Source organism: Elephantulus edwardii, unplaced genomic scaffold (assembly GCF_000299155.1).
Source record: "Elephantulus edwardii isolate Elephantulus edwardi_28Jun2011 unplaced genomic scaffold, EleEdw1.0 scaffold00102, whole genome shotgun sequence".
Taxonomy (NCBI): Eukaryota; Metazoa; Chordata; class Mammalia; order Macroscelidea; family Macroscelididae; genus Elephantulus; species Elephantulus edwardii.
This window is the reverse complement of record NW_006399852.1, coordinates 380,485-397,759: the sequence shown is the minus strand read 5'-3', so window position 1 is coordinate 397,759 and position 17,275 is coordinate 380,485. Positions and strand designations below refer to the sequence as shown.

General features: G+C 41.6%; 1 protein-coding gene across 1 annotated transcript in view; it reads left to right on the top strand.

Moving 5' to 3' along the window:
- The window catches only part of LOC102857155 (synaptojanin-1-like), a 10,205-nt gene extending 2,834 nt beyond the window's left edge, over nucleotides 1-7,371 (top strand). The window contains exons 4-5 of the mRNA XM_006891674.1: nucleotides 190-383; nucleotides 7,087-7,371. Coding sequence (XP_006891736.1) covers nucleotides 190-383; nucleotides 7,087-7,371 — 479 coding nt within the window. The remainder of the gene's footprint in view (nucleotides 1-189; nucleotides 384-7,086) is intronic.
- Nucleotides 7,372-17,275: the final 9,904 nt, after the last annotated feature.

The following is a 17,275-nucleotide window of genomic DNA, read 5'->3' as shown; positions in this document are numbered from 1 at the left end:
GGGCGTGCGGGTCGTGCGGGGCCGCGCTGCTGCGGGGTCACTGCCCAGCGGTCACGCGCCCGGGGGCTGCGGTCGGACGCTGCCCCGCCACGCTCACTCCTGTCCCTCAGTCTCTTGTTCAGCGGGGCGCTGGGCGGTGGACAGACAGATAGAAATCAAAGACAGGCGGCTTCCGAGCTTCCTTCGCAGAAGCCAACACCCGCCGCTCTCGGCAGCATCGCGCTGGGATTTCTGGAGGCTTTAAAATGATCTGCGATGCCGGCTTAACATTTCCCCCCTCAAACAAGCTTAAAGCACTGGTCTATTTTCTAAATAAGCCAAATAAGAGCGGCATGCGACCAAGACGGATTAATACATCTTTGCGCACTTTCTGCCAAGAAAAGGTCCTCATTGCCCGGACTGGCCAACAGTGACAGTGGTCAGCTTCTGCTACCCGTTAAGTTGAATCGGAAGTTTGGGATGGGATCCTTGGTTTTCTGGGATGTTTGAAGTGGCTACCCATCCTTGCCCCTAGAAAAGAAATACTGTTGGTGTTTTCAGCTATTTCCTTTTACTATCTTTCTAGATTAACGGGGGACAGTTTTCACTTAAAGACGTCTTCTGACTTTACAGAAATGACGTGTGCCAGTGAATCCAGAAGCTTAACCCTTGTCGAATGGAAAATTTACATTCCAACAACTCTTTTAATCTTTAAACTGTAGGAAGATAAAAATACACAGTGTTGGATTCCTCGCATCAGATGCTGCCTGGCATATAAATGGTGGAGTTTTAGTAAATAACTGAAATCTCAGGCCGGTTTGAGAGGACCATATATTTTGTTTCTGGTTGTCACAATCTACGCATCTCAATACTGTTGATGTAGTTATTGGTCTTTCAGGAAATAGTTTCATTCCTGTTACAATAGCTTTAATGGTCAGTGCCTCACTTTTTCTAAATTACCTTTTCACCGAATTTTGAACTCACGATCCTATGGAAAAGTCAGTTCTAGCCAGCCTTCTGTACTTGGGTCTCTACCTCTCCCCAAATTCTTTGTCTGGAAGTCCATGTCCAATGTTCTAGAATACTACTTTTTCTGCTTATCTTATCTTATCTGAATAATCACTTGAAACCTCTGCTTGTTGCTGTCAAGCTCACTGTTGATCCCCTGACTTACTGCTCTATGTCTGCCTAACAGTCATAGCAGCTTATCTTTATTAGTAGCATTCTACATACCAGCCACTAAGCCAAGCACTTTCACACAGGGATTAGAGAGAGAAGCCAGACATTAATCCAGTCTGCCTCCACTGCCTACTAACCACCTTCCTGTACTGCTCCCCCAACTTCTAATGTGAGTTTTCCCCTCTGCCTGCTTGGTCCATGCTGCTAGCATTCTTTTCCTAATTGGCTATACCTCTTTATCAGATGCTGATGCTGGCCTCCCTTGATTCTGTCTGACTGTCTGTCTCTTTTTTTTTTTTTTCCTTCCAACTCCTCTTGACCTTTCATCACCATCCAAATCTTGGCTTTGATGTTTACTCTGGTTTAATGAGTAAGTAGTTGCATTGACAAACCTAAAGGTGGTTGTTGTTATGTGCTGTCGAGTTGCTTGCAACTCATAGCAACCCTATGTACAACAGCCCTAAACTCTGCTCTGTCCTGTGCCAATCACACTGTCTCCGATACACCCACCCCAATTACCCCGGTCACTGAATCAATCCACCTCATAGACGGCCTTCCCCTCCTGCGCTGTCCCTCCCCCCTACCAAGCATGAAGTCCCTCTCCAAGGACCAGTCCCTCCTGACAACATGTCCAAAGTTGTTAGATGGAGCCTCAGAATCCTTGCCTCCAAGGAGATGCCTGGGAGAATTGATGCCTTTGAGTTTTGGTGCTGGAGAAGAGGATTAATGGTACCATGGACTGCTAAGAAAACAAACAGATTCATCTTGGAGAAGGTTAAACCAGGCTGCTCCTTGGAGGCAAGGATTCTGAGGTTTCGTCTGACATACTTTGGTCATGTTGTAAGGAAAGACCGGTCTTTGGAGAAGGACATCATGCTTGGGAGGGTGGAGGGCAGGCGCAGGAGGGGAAGGCCCTCTAGGAGATGGATCGATTCAGTAACCAGGGTAATTGGGATGAGTGTATCGGAGACAATGAGATTGGCACAGGACAGAACGGAGTTTAGGGCTGTTGTACATAGGGTCATTATGAGTGGCAAGAGACTCGACAGCACATAACAACAACAGGATGAATCTGTTTGTTTTCCTAGCAGTCCATGGTACCCTCAGTACTCTTCTCCGGCACCACAGTTCAAAGGCATCAATTCTCCTTCTATCCCCCCTAGTCATGTCCAACTCTCTGATGCATAACAAGTGATAGCGAAGACCATGGCCTGTATCAGACGCACCTCCAGAGAGACACCACTGCTCTTCAGAACTTTGGAAAGGTCCCTAACAGCAGACTTTCTCATTGCAATGCGTCTTTTAATTTTCTGGCTACTGGTGCCAAGAGTGTTGACTGTGGAGCCAAGCAAACTAAAGCTGTGAACAATCTCAATCTCTTCACCAACCATCCTGATACTGCCAATTAGTCCAATGGTGAGAATCTTTGTCTTCTTGACATTGAGCCTCAATCCATATTGAAGGCTGCAGTCCTTGACCATCCAAGGACTGGCACATCCTAGAACATGGGCAAAGTATGTGAGACCAGGTGTCACCATCCTTGCCTCGAAGGAACACCCTGGTAGCCTGTCTTAAAGGTAGATTTGGGGAGTATTTTGCACATCATGGCATATTCGATAGTTTGAATCCACCAGATACTCCCTGGGAGAAATTTAGGCAATCTCCTCCCATGCAATTGAGTGCTTGGGAAAACCCACTGGAGGTTCAGCTATGAGTTGGTTCAAACAAGATTACATTACAACAGGAACACTTATCTTAGAGCACTGTGCCAGAAGTGGGATTCAAACCCCACATCTCCATCTGGAGACAAGAATCCTTCACCTTGAAGGAAGTTACTCAAGCTTGAGTCTGGCACCTTAGACCACTCAAACACACTGATACCAAGCTAACAGTGGTCAAGAAATCAAAGGATATGTTGCAAAGAGGAAATTGACTGTCAAAGATCTCTCCAAAGGGCAGAAAAGAACAGGGATATCAGTGTGCCTGACTCAAGTTATGATATATTTTCAGTTGCTTTATATGCATCTGAAAGTTGAACAATTAATAAGAAAGATCAGAGAAGAATCAATGCCTTTTAATTGTGTTGAAAAAAGTATCGAATATGCCATGATGTGGCAATTCTCCAAAATACTCCCCAAATCTACCTTTGAGAAAGTACTACCAGGGTGTTCCTTAGAGGCAAGGATGGTGACACCCAGTCTCACATACTTTGTCCATGTTCTGGGAAATGCCAGTCCTTGGAAAAAAGACACCATGCTGGGAAAGGCAGAGGGTCAGCGAAAGGGCAGCCCTCAAGGAAATGGACACACCCATTGATTCTAACTGTGGATTTGAGCCTGTTGGAGGTGATGAAGTAGCACAGGACAGGGCAAGGTTCAGATCTGCTGTTCACAGGGTCACTATGAGTTGTAGTCAACTTACTGGCACCTAACAACTCTTTATCTCATTGTATTTTCAAAGAAACAATACATTCAAATGGAACAAATGACAAAACAGTACATAAAGGTAAACAGTGAGGCATTCAGTCCTTGTCTCCCCACCCTCCCTGTTCCTATATTTGGAGGCAGTGCTGTTACCAGATCCTATAAATCCTTCCAGATACTCCATGCACATACTTGAAAGTATATAGTTACCTTTTTTTTTCTTGGTCTGTAATATGCTTTGTTGTATTTGGCAATCATCCCCCTTGATTACATACAAAGACGTTTTGTCTTGTTGCTATTTATTATTGTAATAGAGTAGAACTTCTCCCATAGGCTTTTCTTGGCTTTAATGTTTTTTAAAACTAAATGATTTACTGTCTTGAATATAAAAGGTATCAAAGGTAGATGCAAACAATTTGAAACAAATGTAGATTATCACAGAAGGTAAATATATGTGTACAATTTCCTACTTATGTGTTTTTCATTGAAATCCATTTGATAATATACAATTTATTTAAAGAGCTTCTGGCAAGAAGCTGTGCTCCAATCCCAAAGGCACATGGGTTGAGTCCACCAGCTGCTCCAAGGGAGAAAGATAGACAGTCTCCTCTCATGCGACTAACTGCCTCTGAAAACCCACCGGAGGGTCAGCTATGAGTTAATTTTTTTTTAATTTTAATAATTTTAGTGAACATTTACAGAGATTTTGGAATTCCATTTATTCATTGCTGCACTTCTCTCCCTGCCCAGCCCTCCCCCCATGCCTCCCCCAGTTCGCTCCTCTCTTTGAAAAGTAAAAGAAAAAACTCCCTCCCTGGTACACAATCCCCCCCACCCCTCCCACCGCCCAAAGTACATTCCACTATGCAACCTTAATTGTGGACTCTTGTGATAACCATAATACCCTATCATACATTGCTTTTAAATTATTCTCTCCCTCATCTGTTTCAGTGCAGTATACACAATTTATCCAGTTTTTCTCAGTCTTACCCCAACCCTGATATCAGTCCCATTTTACAGCAGTGGCATCATCCTGTATTTGTCCTTTTGTGACTGAGATATTTCACTCAGCATAATGTCCTCCAGGGTCACCCATTTTGAATAATAGTGCATGAGTTCCTTGTTTGGCAATGCAGCTTAGTATTCCATCGTGTGAATATACCACAGCTTCTCTATTCATTCGTTTGTTGATGAGCACCTGGGTTGTTTCCAACTCCTTGCTATTGTGAAGTTTTTGGATGTGCATAAGGATTTGATTCTTAGAAGGTCCCATTCATCTATTTTATCTTCTCCTGGTTGTAGATTTTTCTGGATACTTGGAAGACTGTTTATATTGTGGATTAGGACTACTAGAGTCTATGAGTTAATTTTAACCCTATAGTACACAACAACATATTGAATGAATGGTGATAATTAGATATTTATGATGGACTATGATTATAATTCAATATGAATTGAAGCTCAATCTCAAGAAAACAAAGATTCTCACCACTGGGCCAATTGGCAGCATCATGATAGATGGAGAAGAGATTGAGATTTTTAACAATTTCAGCTTGCTCGGCTCCACAGCCAATAGAGGAAATCAAAAGACTAATTGAATTGGGAAAATCTGCTGTCAGGAACCTCTTTAGAGTACTGAAGAGCACCAGTGTCATTCTAGAGAATAAGGTGCATCAAATCCAAGCCATAGTCTTTACAATCAGAGAGCTCGGCAATGACTAAGGATGATAAGAAGAATTGATGCCTTTGAATTGTAGTGCTAGAAGAGAGTATTGAGATCTTTGACAAGGAGATGAAATCAGTGAAGTGGGGGAACGACAGCCTTTTTAACAAATGGTGTTGGCAAAATTATTATGGACTGCCTGGAGAACCAACAGGTCTGTCCTGGAGTAGCCATTTAGTTATTTGAGCTAAATGAGGCTGATAATGAGGTGTCCCTTCCATTCCCATTGCTGATGAGTTTCCGACTCATTGTGACCTTCCATTGATTTCCCGAGGCTTGAAAGCATTACAAGAGGTGACCGTTAATCTCTCTCCCATTGAGCAACTGATGGATTAAAATGTTCCACTTTCTTGGTTGGCAGCCCGGTATGTTCCACACTATGCCACCAGAGTTCCTTAATGAGGCACCAGGGAGTTGTATTTTTCAGGCAAGTTTTGAAAGCATAGAGCAGGGGATTGGCAGCTGAGAGCAAATTATGTGCAGAAGACATAATGGATTAACTTCTTAGGAGCAAAGAATCTACATTTGGCAATGATGGAAAAGGTTGATTAGGAAATTACGAGCCATCAGAAGGGGTTTACTTAGGAATTTACTTCAATAAATGAGAGATGTTTGAAATAATTTTACTTTTTAAAGAGAAGTGTGAATTCAGGGAGAAAAGTGCAACAATGAATGAATGAAAAGCCAAAGTCTGTAAACTTTCATTAAAATTAAAAAATGAGCTTTTATTCTTAGAATAATTTTAACATTACAAGAAAATTGTGAAGATGGTACACAGAATTAGTTCTCTTATCCCCACATACTCAGTTAGCCTTATTACGGATGTCTTACATGAGTGTGGTAAGTCTGTTACAATCAGTGAGCTAGTGTTGACATTTCTATTAAATCCATACTCCACATTTCCTTGGTTTTTACCTAATGTCTTTTTTAGGATCCAGAATGTCATATTACATTGGGTCATGACATTGAATCATGACTTGATCCCTTGGTTTTGATAATTTTGAGTTCTGAGTTGTAACTGGCTGAGTATTTTGTAGGCAGTGTCTTCAGTGGAAATCTGTCTAATGTTGTCCTCATGGTTTGACTAGGGGTAGAGCTCTGGGGAGAAAGATCACAGATATTCATTCAAGTGGAAGCCAAAATCACGTCCTTGCCCTCAAGTTAATTCCAGCTCACGGTGATCCCACTGGACAGAATCTCCCCAGAGGGCTTTGAACACTATGTCTTTACAACAAACAGCTGCAGCACCTTCTCCCGCTGAGTGGCTGTTAGGTTCAGACTACTGACCAAGACCAATCATTGTTTAGCAGTCCAATGCTTTGACCCCTCCATCACCAGGACTCCTCAATACAAGGATACTTGCTACTCACATAATTTATCACTGTGGATTTTTCATTCACAGGGCTTTCAAAGGCCTGTTATTTCAGAAGTGGATGGTCAATCCTCCTGCCTATTTTGTCTTAATCTGGGAGTTCTGCTGAAATCTGTCCAAGTTGGGTGACCCTTCGGGCATTTGGAACACTGGTAAGATAGCTTCCAGTATCACAGCAACTCACAAGTTACCCCACTACAGCAAACTGACAGACAAATGCTGTACTAATAAGAGGAAATGATAAACAAGCAAGCATATAAAGTATAAAGTAATTTTAAGCTATAAAGTAATTAGTATCATGCAAATTATTTTCCCAATACAACAAACTGACAGACAGCTGTTAGAGTGTAAACAAAGTACTAGAAGTAGAGCCCAGCTTTGCCACCCATTCCCCTCTACTGCTCAGCTAGCATTGCCATCATCTCCTTGCCGCCATCGTGATCATCTACCAGGATCTCATCAGCCACAATGAGATGTTCTCCAACATCTACAAAATCTGGGAGATCGTGGACGGACTGTGCCTGGAGCTGAAGGGGAAGATGGTCAGTAGGACAGAGGGCAACATTGATGACTCACTTATTGGTGGGAACACGTCTGCTGAAGGCACTGATTGTGAAGGAACCGAAAGCACAGTTATCACTGGTGTTGACATCGTCATGAACCATCACTTGCAGGAAACCAGCTTCACAAAATAAGCCTACAAGACAAACATCAAGGATTACCTGAAAGCAATCAAAGGCAAACTTGAAGAACAGGAACCAGGAAGAGTAAACCTTTTTATTATAGGGACTGCAGCACATAACAAACACATCCATGCTAATGTCAAAAACTACCAGAGGCATTATGTGTGTGTGTGTGTGTGTGTGTGTGTGTGTGTGTGTGTGTGTGTACCATCAAATTGGATCTGAATGGTACAGGAGGAGATTGTCCCTCCTCCAACAGAGCAACTGGTGGATTTGAATCACTCATCTCTGGGATTGCAATGCAGCTTCTTGCCACTAGGCCAACAGGGCTGGGTTTAGAAGGGGCTGTGGTACTAAGGATATTATAGCTAATGTTAGATGGACCTTGGCCGAAAGCAAGGAATACCAGAAGAATGTCTATCTGTCTTTCATTGACTATGCAAAGGTGTTTGACCGTGTGGATCATAACATAATGTGGCTGACTCTGAGAAGAATGGGAATACCAGAACACTTGATTGTACTAATGAGAAACCTATACTTGGACCAAGAGGCAGTCTTTAGAACAGAGCAAGGAAACACTGCATGGTTCAAAATTGGGAAGGGCGTATGCCAGGGATGTGTCCTATCTCCATACCTTTTCAACCTGTATGCAGAGCAGATTATCCGAGAGGCTGGGCTATATGAGGACATGTGTGGTGTCAGGATTGGTGGAAGATCTATCAACAATCTGCGATATGAAGATGACACAACCCTGCTTGCTGAAACTGAGGAGGACCTGAAGCACTTGCTGCAGAGGGTGAAGGAGTGTAGCCTTCAATATGGATGGAGACTCAATATCAAGAAGACAAAGATTCTCACCACTGGGCCAATTGGCAGTATCAGGATGGATGGTGAAGAGATTGAGATTGTTCACAGCTTTAGTTTGCTTGGCTCTACAGTCAACACTCTTGGCAAAGCAGCCAGGAAATTAAAAGATGTATTGCGATGGGAAAGTCTGCTGTTAGGGACCTCTCTAAAGTACTGAAGAGCAATGGTGTCTCTCTGGAGATTAAGGTGTGTCTGATACAGGCCACAGTCTTTGCAATCACTTGTTATGCATCAGAGTTGGAAAATGACTAAGGAGGATAGAAGGAGAATTGATGCCTGTGAGCTTGGGTGTTGGAGAAGAGTATTGAGTGTACCATGGACTGCTAAGAAAACAAACAGGTTCATCCTGGAGAGGGTTAACTTTGGCAGCTCCTTGGAGGCAAGGATTCTGAGGCTTCATCTGACATACTTTGGACATGTTGTAAGGAGGGACCGGTCCCTGGAGAGGGACATCATGCTTGGGAGGGTGGAGGGATAGCACAGGAGAGGAAGACCCTTGATGAGATGGATTGATTCAGTGCCTGGGGTAATTGGGATAGGTGTATCAGAAACAGTGTGATTGGCACAGGACAGAACAGCGTTTTTTGTTTTTTGGGTTTTTTTTTTGACAGAGCAGAGTTTAGGGCTGTTGTACATAGGGTCGCTATGAGTTGCAAGCAACTCGACGGCACATAACAACAACAACAACAACCACTATTTGATATCTGTATATTCCATCAGGCAAGACCCATGTGTAGGGTTGCCATTTATATTTTCTTTAAAAGTTATCTGTAATTTGTAATTTCGTCATACAAAATTGTAACATGTAATCTCTGGCTTCATTTATATTATCAAAGCTGTATTTTCCAACCACAAATCTTTCTATATTTCCAAAATTTGGATTCCAGGCATCAGTTGTCATTACTGCATCTTTATGCATGCTTGATTAACATCAGAGTGTAGAAATTTGTTGTTGTTGTTGTTAGGTGCCATCAAGTTGACAAGTGACTCTGAACCTTGCTATATCCTGTAATTAATATCTAGAAATGGGAAAAAACCTTCAATTCTTTCAACTTTACTTTTAGTGAATGTTATGGAAATGTGAAGATTATTAGTCATATTAACAGGTCTTCCTTGTAGGCATATGGATATTATTTTATCTCTGACAGCATTGACTAGCTAAACAGTGAATATTCTTTTTGATGGTGAATATGACAGCATTTCTGTTAAATGTTATTCCCAATATAGGATACCATATGACTGTCTGAATAAAAAGGGCTATAAATAGTTTCAGCCATCTAATGGCTAGCACATTATTTTGTTATATTAACAAGCTAGTTTTTTTTTTTAATTGGAGCCCACTTACAGTTGAACTTTGGGTGGGTTTCTGGAGGCAGTATATTAGTGAGTTACATTGATTTGCTGTTTTGTTTGGTTTTTTAAAATCCTGGTGTGTTCATACAGTTCATGCCATCCCATTTGTATGCCTCTGGTGGCTGCCTGCCCTCTTGTTCTCGTTGTTGTTATGTGTTGGCAAATTGAGTACAACTTATAGTGACCCTATGAACTGCTGACTTGAACCCTGCCCTATCCTGAGCCATCCTCATCATCTCAGACACACTCGAGCCCACTGCTGAAGTCCCTGTATCAGTACATCTCATTGGGGTTCTTTCTCCCCTTCACTGACCCTTCATCTTTCCAAGCATGTTGTCTCTCTCCGAGGGGTAGCCTTGTGTAGCTACACAACCAAAGTATGAAAGATGAAACTTCACCATCCTTGCCTCCAAGAAGCACTCTTGCTGCACTCTCTCCAAGACATATCTGTTTGTTCTTTTGGTAGTCCATATGATTTTCGGTACTCTTCTCCAACACCACAACTCAAAGGCATCAGTTCTTCTGTCATCTTTATTCACTATCCAGCTCTCTGTTGCACAGAAGATGATTGAGAAGAGCATGACCTGAATCAAGTGCACCTTAAGTCTTCAAACTGACATCATTGCTCTTCAGTATTTTGGAGAGGTCAATGACAGCAGACTTGCCCAATGCAATACATCTCCTGATTTCCTGACTGCTGATACCAAGGGTGTTTATTATTGATGGACAGCTTCAATCTTTTCCCCATCTTTCCTAATGCTGACTGTTGGTTCTGGGGTGAGGACCTTTGCTTTCCTCATGTTGAGATGTAATCTGTATCAAAGGCTGCAAATATCAAAGGCAAGCAAAGTTGTGCCATCTGCATAATGCACGTTGTTCATGAGTCTTCCTCCAATCCTGATGCCCCATACATTTTCAGAGTCCAGCTTCACGAATTATTTGCTCAACACACAGACTGAATAGGCATGGAGAAAGGAAACAGCCTTCCTGAATTTAAAACATGCAGTGTTTCCTCGCTTGGTTCAGACAATAGCTTTTCTTTTTAAAGTTTGTTTGTTTGTTTGTTTTTTCAGACAATAGCTTCTTGGTCTAGATATAGATTTCATTTCTTTAAGAGTTCTGGATTTTTTTTTAAAAAAAGAGTTCTGAAAGTCCTATTCTTCTCAATGTTAGCCATAATTTTTTATGATCCACACAGTCACATGCTTTTGGATAGTCAATAAAACACAAATAGACATTCTTCTGGTGTTCTTTGCTTTTAGTCAGGATCCATCTGACATCAGCAGTGATGTCTCTGGTGCTGCAGCCTCTTCTAAAGTTTGCCTGAACCTCTGGTAGTTCTGTTAATGTATTGATTTTGAGTGATCTTCAACAGTATTTGTTTGCATTAGATAGTAATGATATTGCTTGATAATTTCTGCATTCTGTTAGATCACCTTTTTTTGGGAATGGGGACAAATATAGATCTCTTCCAGTCAGTTGGCCAGGTAACTGTCCTCCAAGTCTCCTGGCATAAACTGGTGAACACATCCTGGGTTGCAGCTGTTAATTTAAACATGTCAATTGATAGTCTATCAATTCCTGGGGTATTATTATTATTATTTTGCTAATGCCTTCAGTACAGCTTGAATTTCATCCTTCATTATCATTGGCTTTTCTTCATATGGTTCTTTCTAATGTGGTAAATAATTGTTGGTAATTACTGCAATTGTAAGATGACTTGTAGTCTAGGACAGCCTTTTGTTTTCTTACATGTGCATTTCACATTGTGATTCAGTAAAATAGTAATGAAATAATTCAGATGTTGCATATTTTTGGTTCCTGTTTCTGTTGTTTAAGATGCTCTATTGTACGTTCTGAAGAATTGCCTGCTTCTAGTTAATCTGAGGGAGCTCCTGTGGCTTTGTGGTAAGGAGCTGTGCTGCCAATTTAAAGGCACAAATTTAATTCCACCAGCTGCTCCATGGGAGAAAGATGGACAGTCTTCTCCCCTGTGATTTACAGCCTCTCAAAACCCACTGGAGAGTCAGCTACCAGTCAGTTCCAACTTGCCAGCATGTAACAACATCTGGACAAGACATCACAAATGTAAGCAAATGTTTAACAAAAATGAAATATTAGAGAACTTGGTATGCTTCTTGGACAGAATTCTAGAATGGCTTTTGAAAGGATGTTTCAACAACACTGCTAAAGAGTCAAGTTATTAACAAAGACCAAGAAATTGTTCTATTCTTCCAGCTCTTTGAGAGTCAGCGTGATAGCTATTACACAAATGCTTTGTCGCAGTATCCTTGACTAGATAAATAAATGGTGCTTGATGTCAATAAATTCGTCTGTTTATTGGGCTTAAAGGAAGGATTGAAAGCCGTCTTGTTTATGTCAAAAATAAAGGAAGTGTGCCTTTGAAGTTGTGTAAAAACTTAAGGGTTCTAGTCATCCATGACTTCAACTTCTGGCACTCTGAGGGAATCATCCATAGAGGGTTGAGTGGTTAATCTAAAGCCACTCCTCCCTGGAGGTTCTAATGCACCAGCTGCTTCGAGGGAGAAAGATGGGTAATCTCCTCCTGTTATATTTCTGGTTTTGAAACCCACAAGAGGATAAGATAAGACTTGGCTCTGACTTGAGGGCAACGTGTTTGAGGATTTTTTGAATTATCGGTAGTAGGAGCCCTGATGGTACAGAGATTCAAGAATTTAGCTGCTACTCAAAAAGCACAGTGGCCTCATGGGAAGAAGCTGCCATCCCAAAGGCACAAGGTTCAAATCCACCAGCTGCTCTGCAGAAGGACGGACAATCTCCTCCTGTGTGATTTACTGCCTCTGAAAACCTACTGGAGGGTCAGCCGTGGGTCAGTTTTCACTCAACGGCACAAAACCACCACCACCACCACCACCAAAAAGGTTGGCTTTTTGCATCCACCAGCCACTACCCAGGAGCACAGCGAGGAGATGTGCATCCATAGAGACCTCAAATGTTTGCTTTGAAAATCACTTCTAAACAGATAATTAGCCTAAAAGTTACTCTATAGCCAAGCAACGGATAGACCTAGAAAGTTAACAAGATCACTCACAGGGAATGTTCTCCTCAGAATCATCAACCATGAGACCAGAAAACAACGCTGAGGAAGCAGGAAGCAGCAGGAAGCAAGGCTGCATGGAAATGGGGAGGCCAGGAAGGAGGTGGGAAGAGCCCTGTTAAATTGAGGGATTGAAACAAATGTTGGAGAACAAAATATGTATACACTGTTGGATAGAAACCTAATTTGCTCTGTAAACCCTCACCCAAACCATGATTTAAAAAAAAAAAAAATTAAAGTCAGTGGGCAGTCAGCTCCTGTTTACATAAATTCATGGAGTTGGGATTAACAGGATGAAAGTGGGTGGACTGGGGAACTAGAATCTCTTTTTCAAAAGGAAAACAAGATAGAGGCCACGGATTCAAAGCCTGTGATAGAACACGTATGTTAAGCATTGCTGGAATGGGATGGTGGTAGAATCTGACCGGGATGCTGGTTTTGCGCTCCGGCTCCAGTAGGGGGAGACAAACTTTCACACACTGCTGTAAGCACAGTAGAGGCTCTGCACAGAGCATCCTGTCAACCTAATTGTGACCCATAGTGACCCTACAGGCAAAATAGCATTAGAAGAGTCCATGAGAGTGAGAAAGGATTAGCCAAGAGGAGCAATAATGGAATCTGACCCACAGGAAACCTTATATGGGTTTGGGGGTTTTTGAAAAAATTTTAATGTAAGTTTACAGAGACTTTGGATTTCCATTCATACATTGTTGCACACTTTCCTCCCTCCCCATCCCTCCCGGCCAGTTTGCTTTTCTCTATGAAGAAAAAAAAAATTCTTTCATTGTTATACAATCCTCCCCCCTCCAACCCACTTTACTATGCAACTCTTATTCTGGACTCTTGTCATGCAAATAATACCTGATCATATATTCCTTTCAAACAGTTCTCTCCCTCATCTATTTCAATGCAGTATGCATTATTTATCCACTCTTTTTAAAAAAATTAATTTTAATAAAAGTTTAGAGAGACTTAAGGTTTCCTTTCATTTATTGTTGCACTTTTCTCCCTACCCAGCCCCTCCCCTCCCAAATCAGTCTTCTTGAAAAGTAAAACTTTCATTGTTATTCAATCCCTCCCCGCAAGTCCATTCCACTGTGCAGCCTTCATTCTGGACTCCTGCCATGACAGTAATACCCAATCATATATCCCTTTTAAACAGTTCTCTCCCTCATCTGTTTCAATGAGGTATACATCATTCATCCCCTCCTTCTCTGTCTTCCCTCAACCCCGATGTCAGTCCTGTTTTACAACAGTGGCCCTATACCATATTTGTCCTTTTGTGACTGAGATATTTCACTCAGCATAATGTCCTCCAGAATCACCCATTTTGTGTAATATTTCCTGAGTTCCTTGTTTTTCAATGCTGCATAATATTCCATTGTGTGAATATACCAGAGCTTCTCTATCCATTCATTTGTTGATGGGCTCTGTGCTATTGTGAACAAAGCCACAATAAACATGTGTGTGCATATATCTGCTTGAGTGGCAGTTATGGTTTCTTTAGGGTAAATTCCACTAGTGGAATTGCCTAGTCAAATGGTATTTCTATTTGCAACATTTTGAGAAAGCACCATACCGCCTTCCATAGTAGTTACACCATTTTACACTTCCACCAGCAGTGAATAAGGGTTCTAGTTTCTCTGCAACATCGCCAGCATTTGAGGTTTGCTGTTCCGTTAAATTCTGCTATTCTTACTGGGGTGAGATTATATCTCATAGTTGTTTTGATTTGCATCTCTCTTAGAACTAGGGACTTTGAACATTTCTTCATGTGTTTGTTGGCTATCTGAATGTCTTCTTTGGTGAAGTGTCTGTTCATATCCTGTGCCCATTTTTCAGTTGATTATTTACCTTTATCTTGTTGAGGTGGCTGGTGTCTTTTTCTAAGGGTGGAACCATCTTATAACATATTCAAAACATGTGAGACAAAGTTTCGCCATCCTTGCACTCTGGTTGCACTCTCTCCAAGGCATATTTGTCTGTCCGTTTGACAGTTCATTGGGGCATTTAGTAGTATTCTTCAACACCACAGCTGAAAGGTAAAAGTAACAATTCAATCATCCTTAGTCATTGTCCAACTGTCAGATACAGAGCAAGTAATTGAAAAGACTATGGATTGATCAACAGCAACTTTCAACTGAAATCATAGCTCCTCAAAACTCTAGAGAGGTCCTTAATAGCACATTTTCCCCTGCTATGTCTTTTTATTTCTTGGCTTCTGGTACTAAGGGTGTTGACTGTTGGTACACATAAGACGAAACAGTTGATCATTTCAATCCTTTCTCTACCTATCATGATGTTGCCTATTGGCAGAGTGGTAAGGATTTTTCTTTTCTTGATGTTGAGGTGCAATCCATATTGAAGGTTATAGTCATTGATCTTTTGCAGCAAGTGATTCAAGTTTTCTTCACTTTCAGGAACTAAGATTGTCATCTGCATAACACAAGTTGATGAGTGTCCAGTTCTGATGTCACATTCTTCATTATATGCAGCTTCTCGAATGATTTGCTCAGCGTAGATTGTATAGGTATGTGTATAGGCTACAGTCCTTATGCACACCTTGATTTAAACTATGCAGTGTTCCTTTGCTGTTTGGGCAACAGCTTCTTGGCCTAGGTACAGGTTTTGTATGAGCACAGTTTCATGTTCTGGAATTCCTGTTCTTCTCAATGTTAGCCATAATTTCTTGTGATCCACACAAATGCCTCTGCATAGTTAATAAAACACAACAGGCCATAATCTTTCAAATTACTTGCTATGCATCTGAGAGCTGGACAATGAATAAGGATGACAGAAAAATAATTGATGCCTTTGAGCTGTGGTGTTGGAGAAGAGCACTGAACATGCCGTGGACAGCCAAAAAAAAAACCAAACCCAAAACAGATAGTATGTCTTGTGTCTTGGAGAGGGTACAGCTGGAATACTCTTTGGAGTCAAGAATGATGAGGCATCATGTCACATACTTTGGGCATTGCTAAAAGGGGCTATTCCTTGCAGAAGGACATGATGCTGGGAAGGGTGAAGGGTTGTTGAAGGAGAGGAAGACCCTCAACCAGGTGGATTGACAAGGTGATATCCGCTAAAGTCTCTTGTGTGTCATGAAGTGTGAAGATGGCACAGTATAGAACAGGGTTCGGATCTTTTGTTCATAGGGTCACTATGAGTCGTACTTGATGGCACCTAAAAAAAACCCCACATCCTTCTGGTACTCTGTGCTTTCAGTCAAGGTCCATCTGATATAAGCACTCTCTTGCATGATAGCCTCTTCCAAATCCTCCTTAAATTTCTGGCAGTTCTGTGTCATTGTACTTGTTCTAGCCATTTTTAATAATCTTGAGCCAGACATGGAGATAAAATCAGCCACACCCAAATCTGACAACTATATAAAACATGCTTAAACTTGTATAAGGGAAAGGGAACATATGAACAGAATGCAACAAAATTATACATATTTCAGGTGCATACACAGCCCTAGTTTAGATGCTGATTTGAATAAACCAAGTTTGAGAAAAATCTGATAAATTTGAACACTGCCTGGCTATTTAATATAAAGAATCATTAATATATCATAGTGTGATAATGCTATTATGTTTAATAATTAAAGTCCTCATCCTGAAGCGCTTGCAGCAGAAGATCAAGGACAGCAGCCTTCAATGCGGATTGCACCTCAATACCAAGAAAACAAAGATTCTTACCACCAGGGCAACTGGTAGCATCAGGATAGTTGGAGAGAAGTTTGAGGTTAATGATTTCCTCTTGCTTGGATCCACAATCAACACCCTTGGCATAAGCAGTCAGGAAATCAAAAGATGAGTTGCACTGGGAAAATCTGTTGTCAAGGACCTCTGCAGAGTGGTAAAGAGTAATAATATCTATCAGTCTAAAGACTAAGGTGCACCTGATGCATGCCATGTTCTTCTCAATTGCTTGGTGTGCATCTGACAGCTGACAGACTAACTACAGAAGAATCAATACGTTTGAGTTATGGTGCTGGAGAAGAGTACTGAACAGACCTTGGACTGGCAAAAGAACAAACAGGTCTGTCCTGGAGAGGAGAGTTTGGTTCCTGGAAGCAAGGATTTTGAAATTCCATCTCACATACTTTGGGCATGTTGTCAGAAGTTTGGAAGGGTAGTGGGTCAGTGCAGGAGAGGAAGATCCTGGATGAGACAGATACATTGCATGTGGCAATGGGGTCAGCTTGCCTCAGGACAGGGCAAGGTTCAGACTAACTGTTCTGAGGGTTGCTATGCATTTTCGCTTACTTAATGGCACAAAATAAGTGATGAAATATGAAGGAAATGTTATTTGGAATTTGTTTCAAAACAATTCATAGATAGGGTGGCATGGTGGAAAGGGGATAGCAGCTGAGATACTGGCCATATGTTAATGAAACTGGCTGACGGGCGGTGACATCAGATCTCCACTAACTTCATTAGCATTAATAGCTTAAAGTCAAGTTTTACAAGGTCATGCAGACCCCCACACTTTAAAGCTTCCTATTAATTCTGCCACTAATCGGTAGCATCAGGATGGATGGCGAAGAGATTGAGATTGTTCACAGCTTCAGTTTGCTCGGCTCCACGGTCAACACTCTTGGCACCAGCAGCCAGG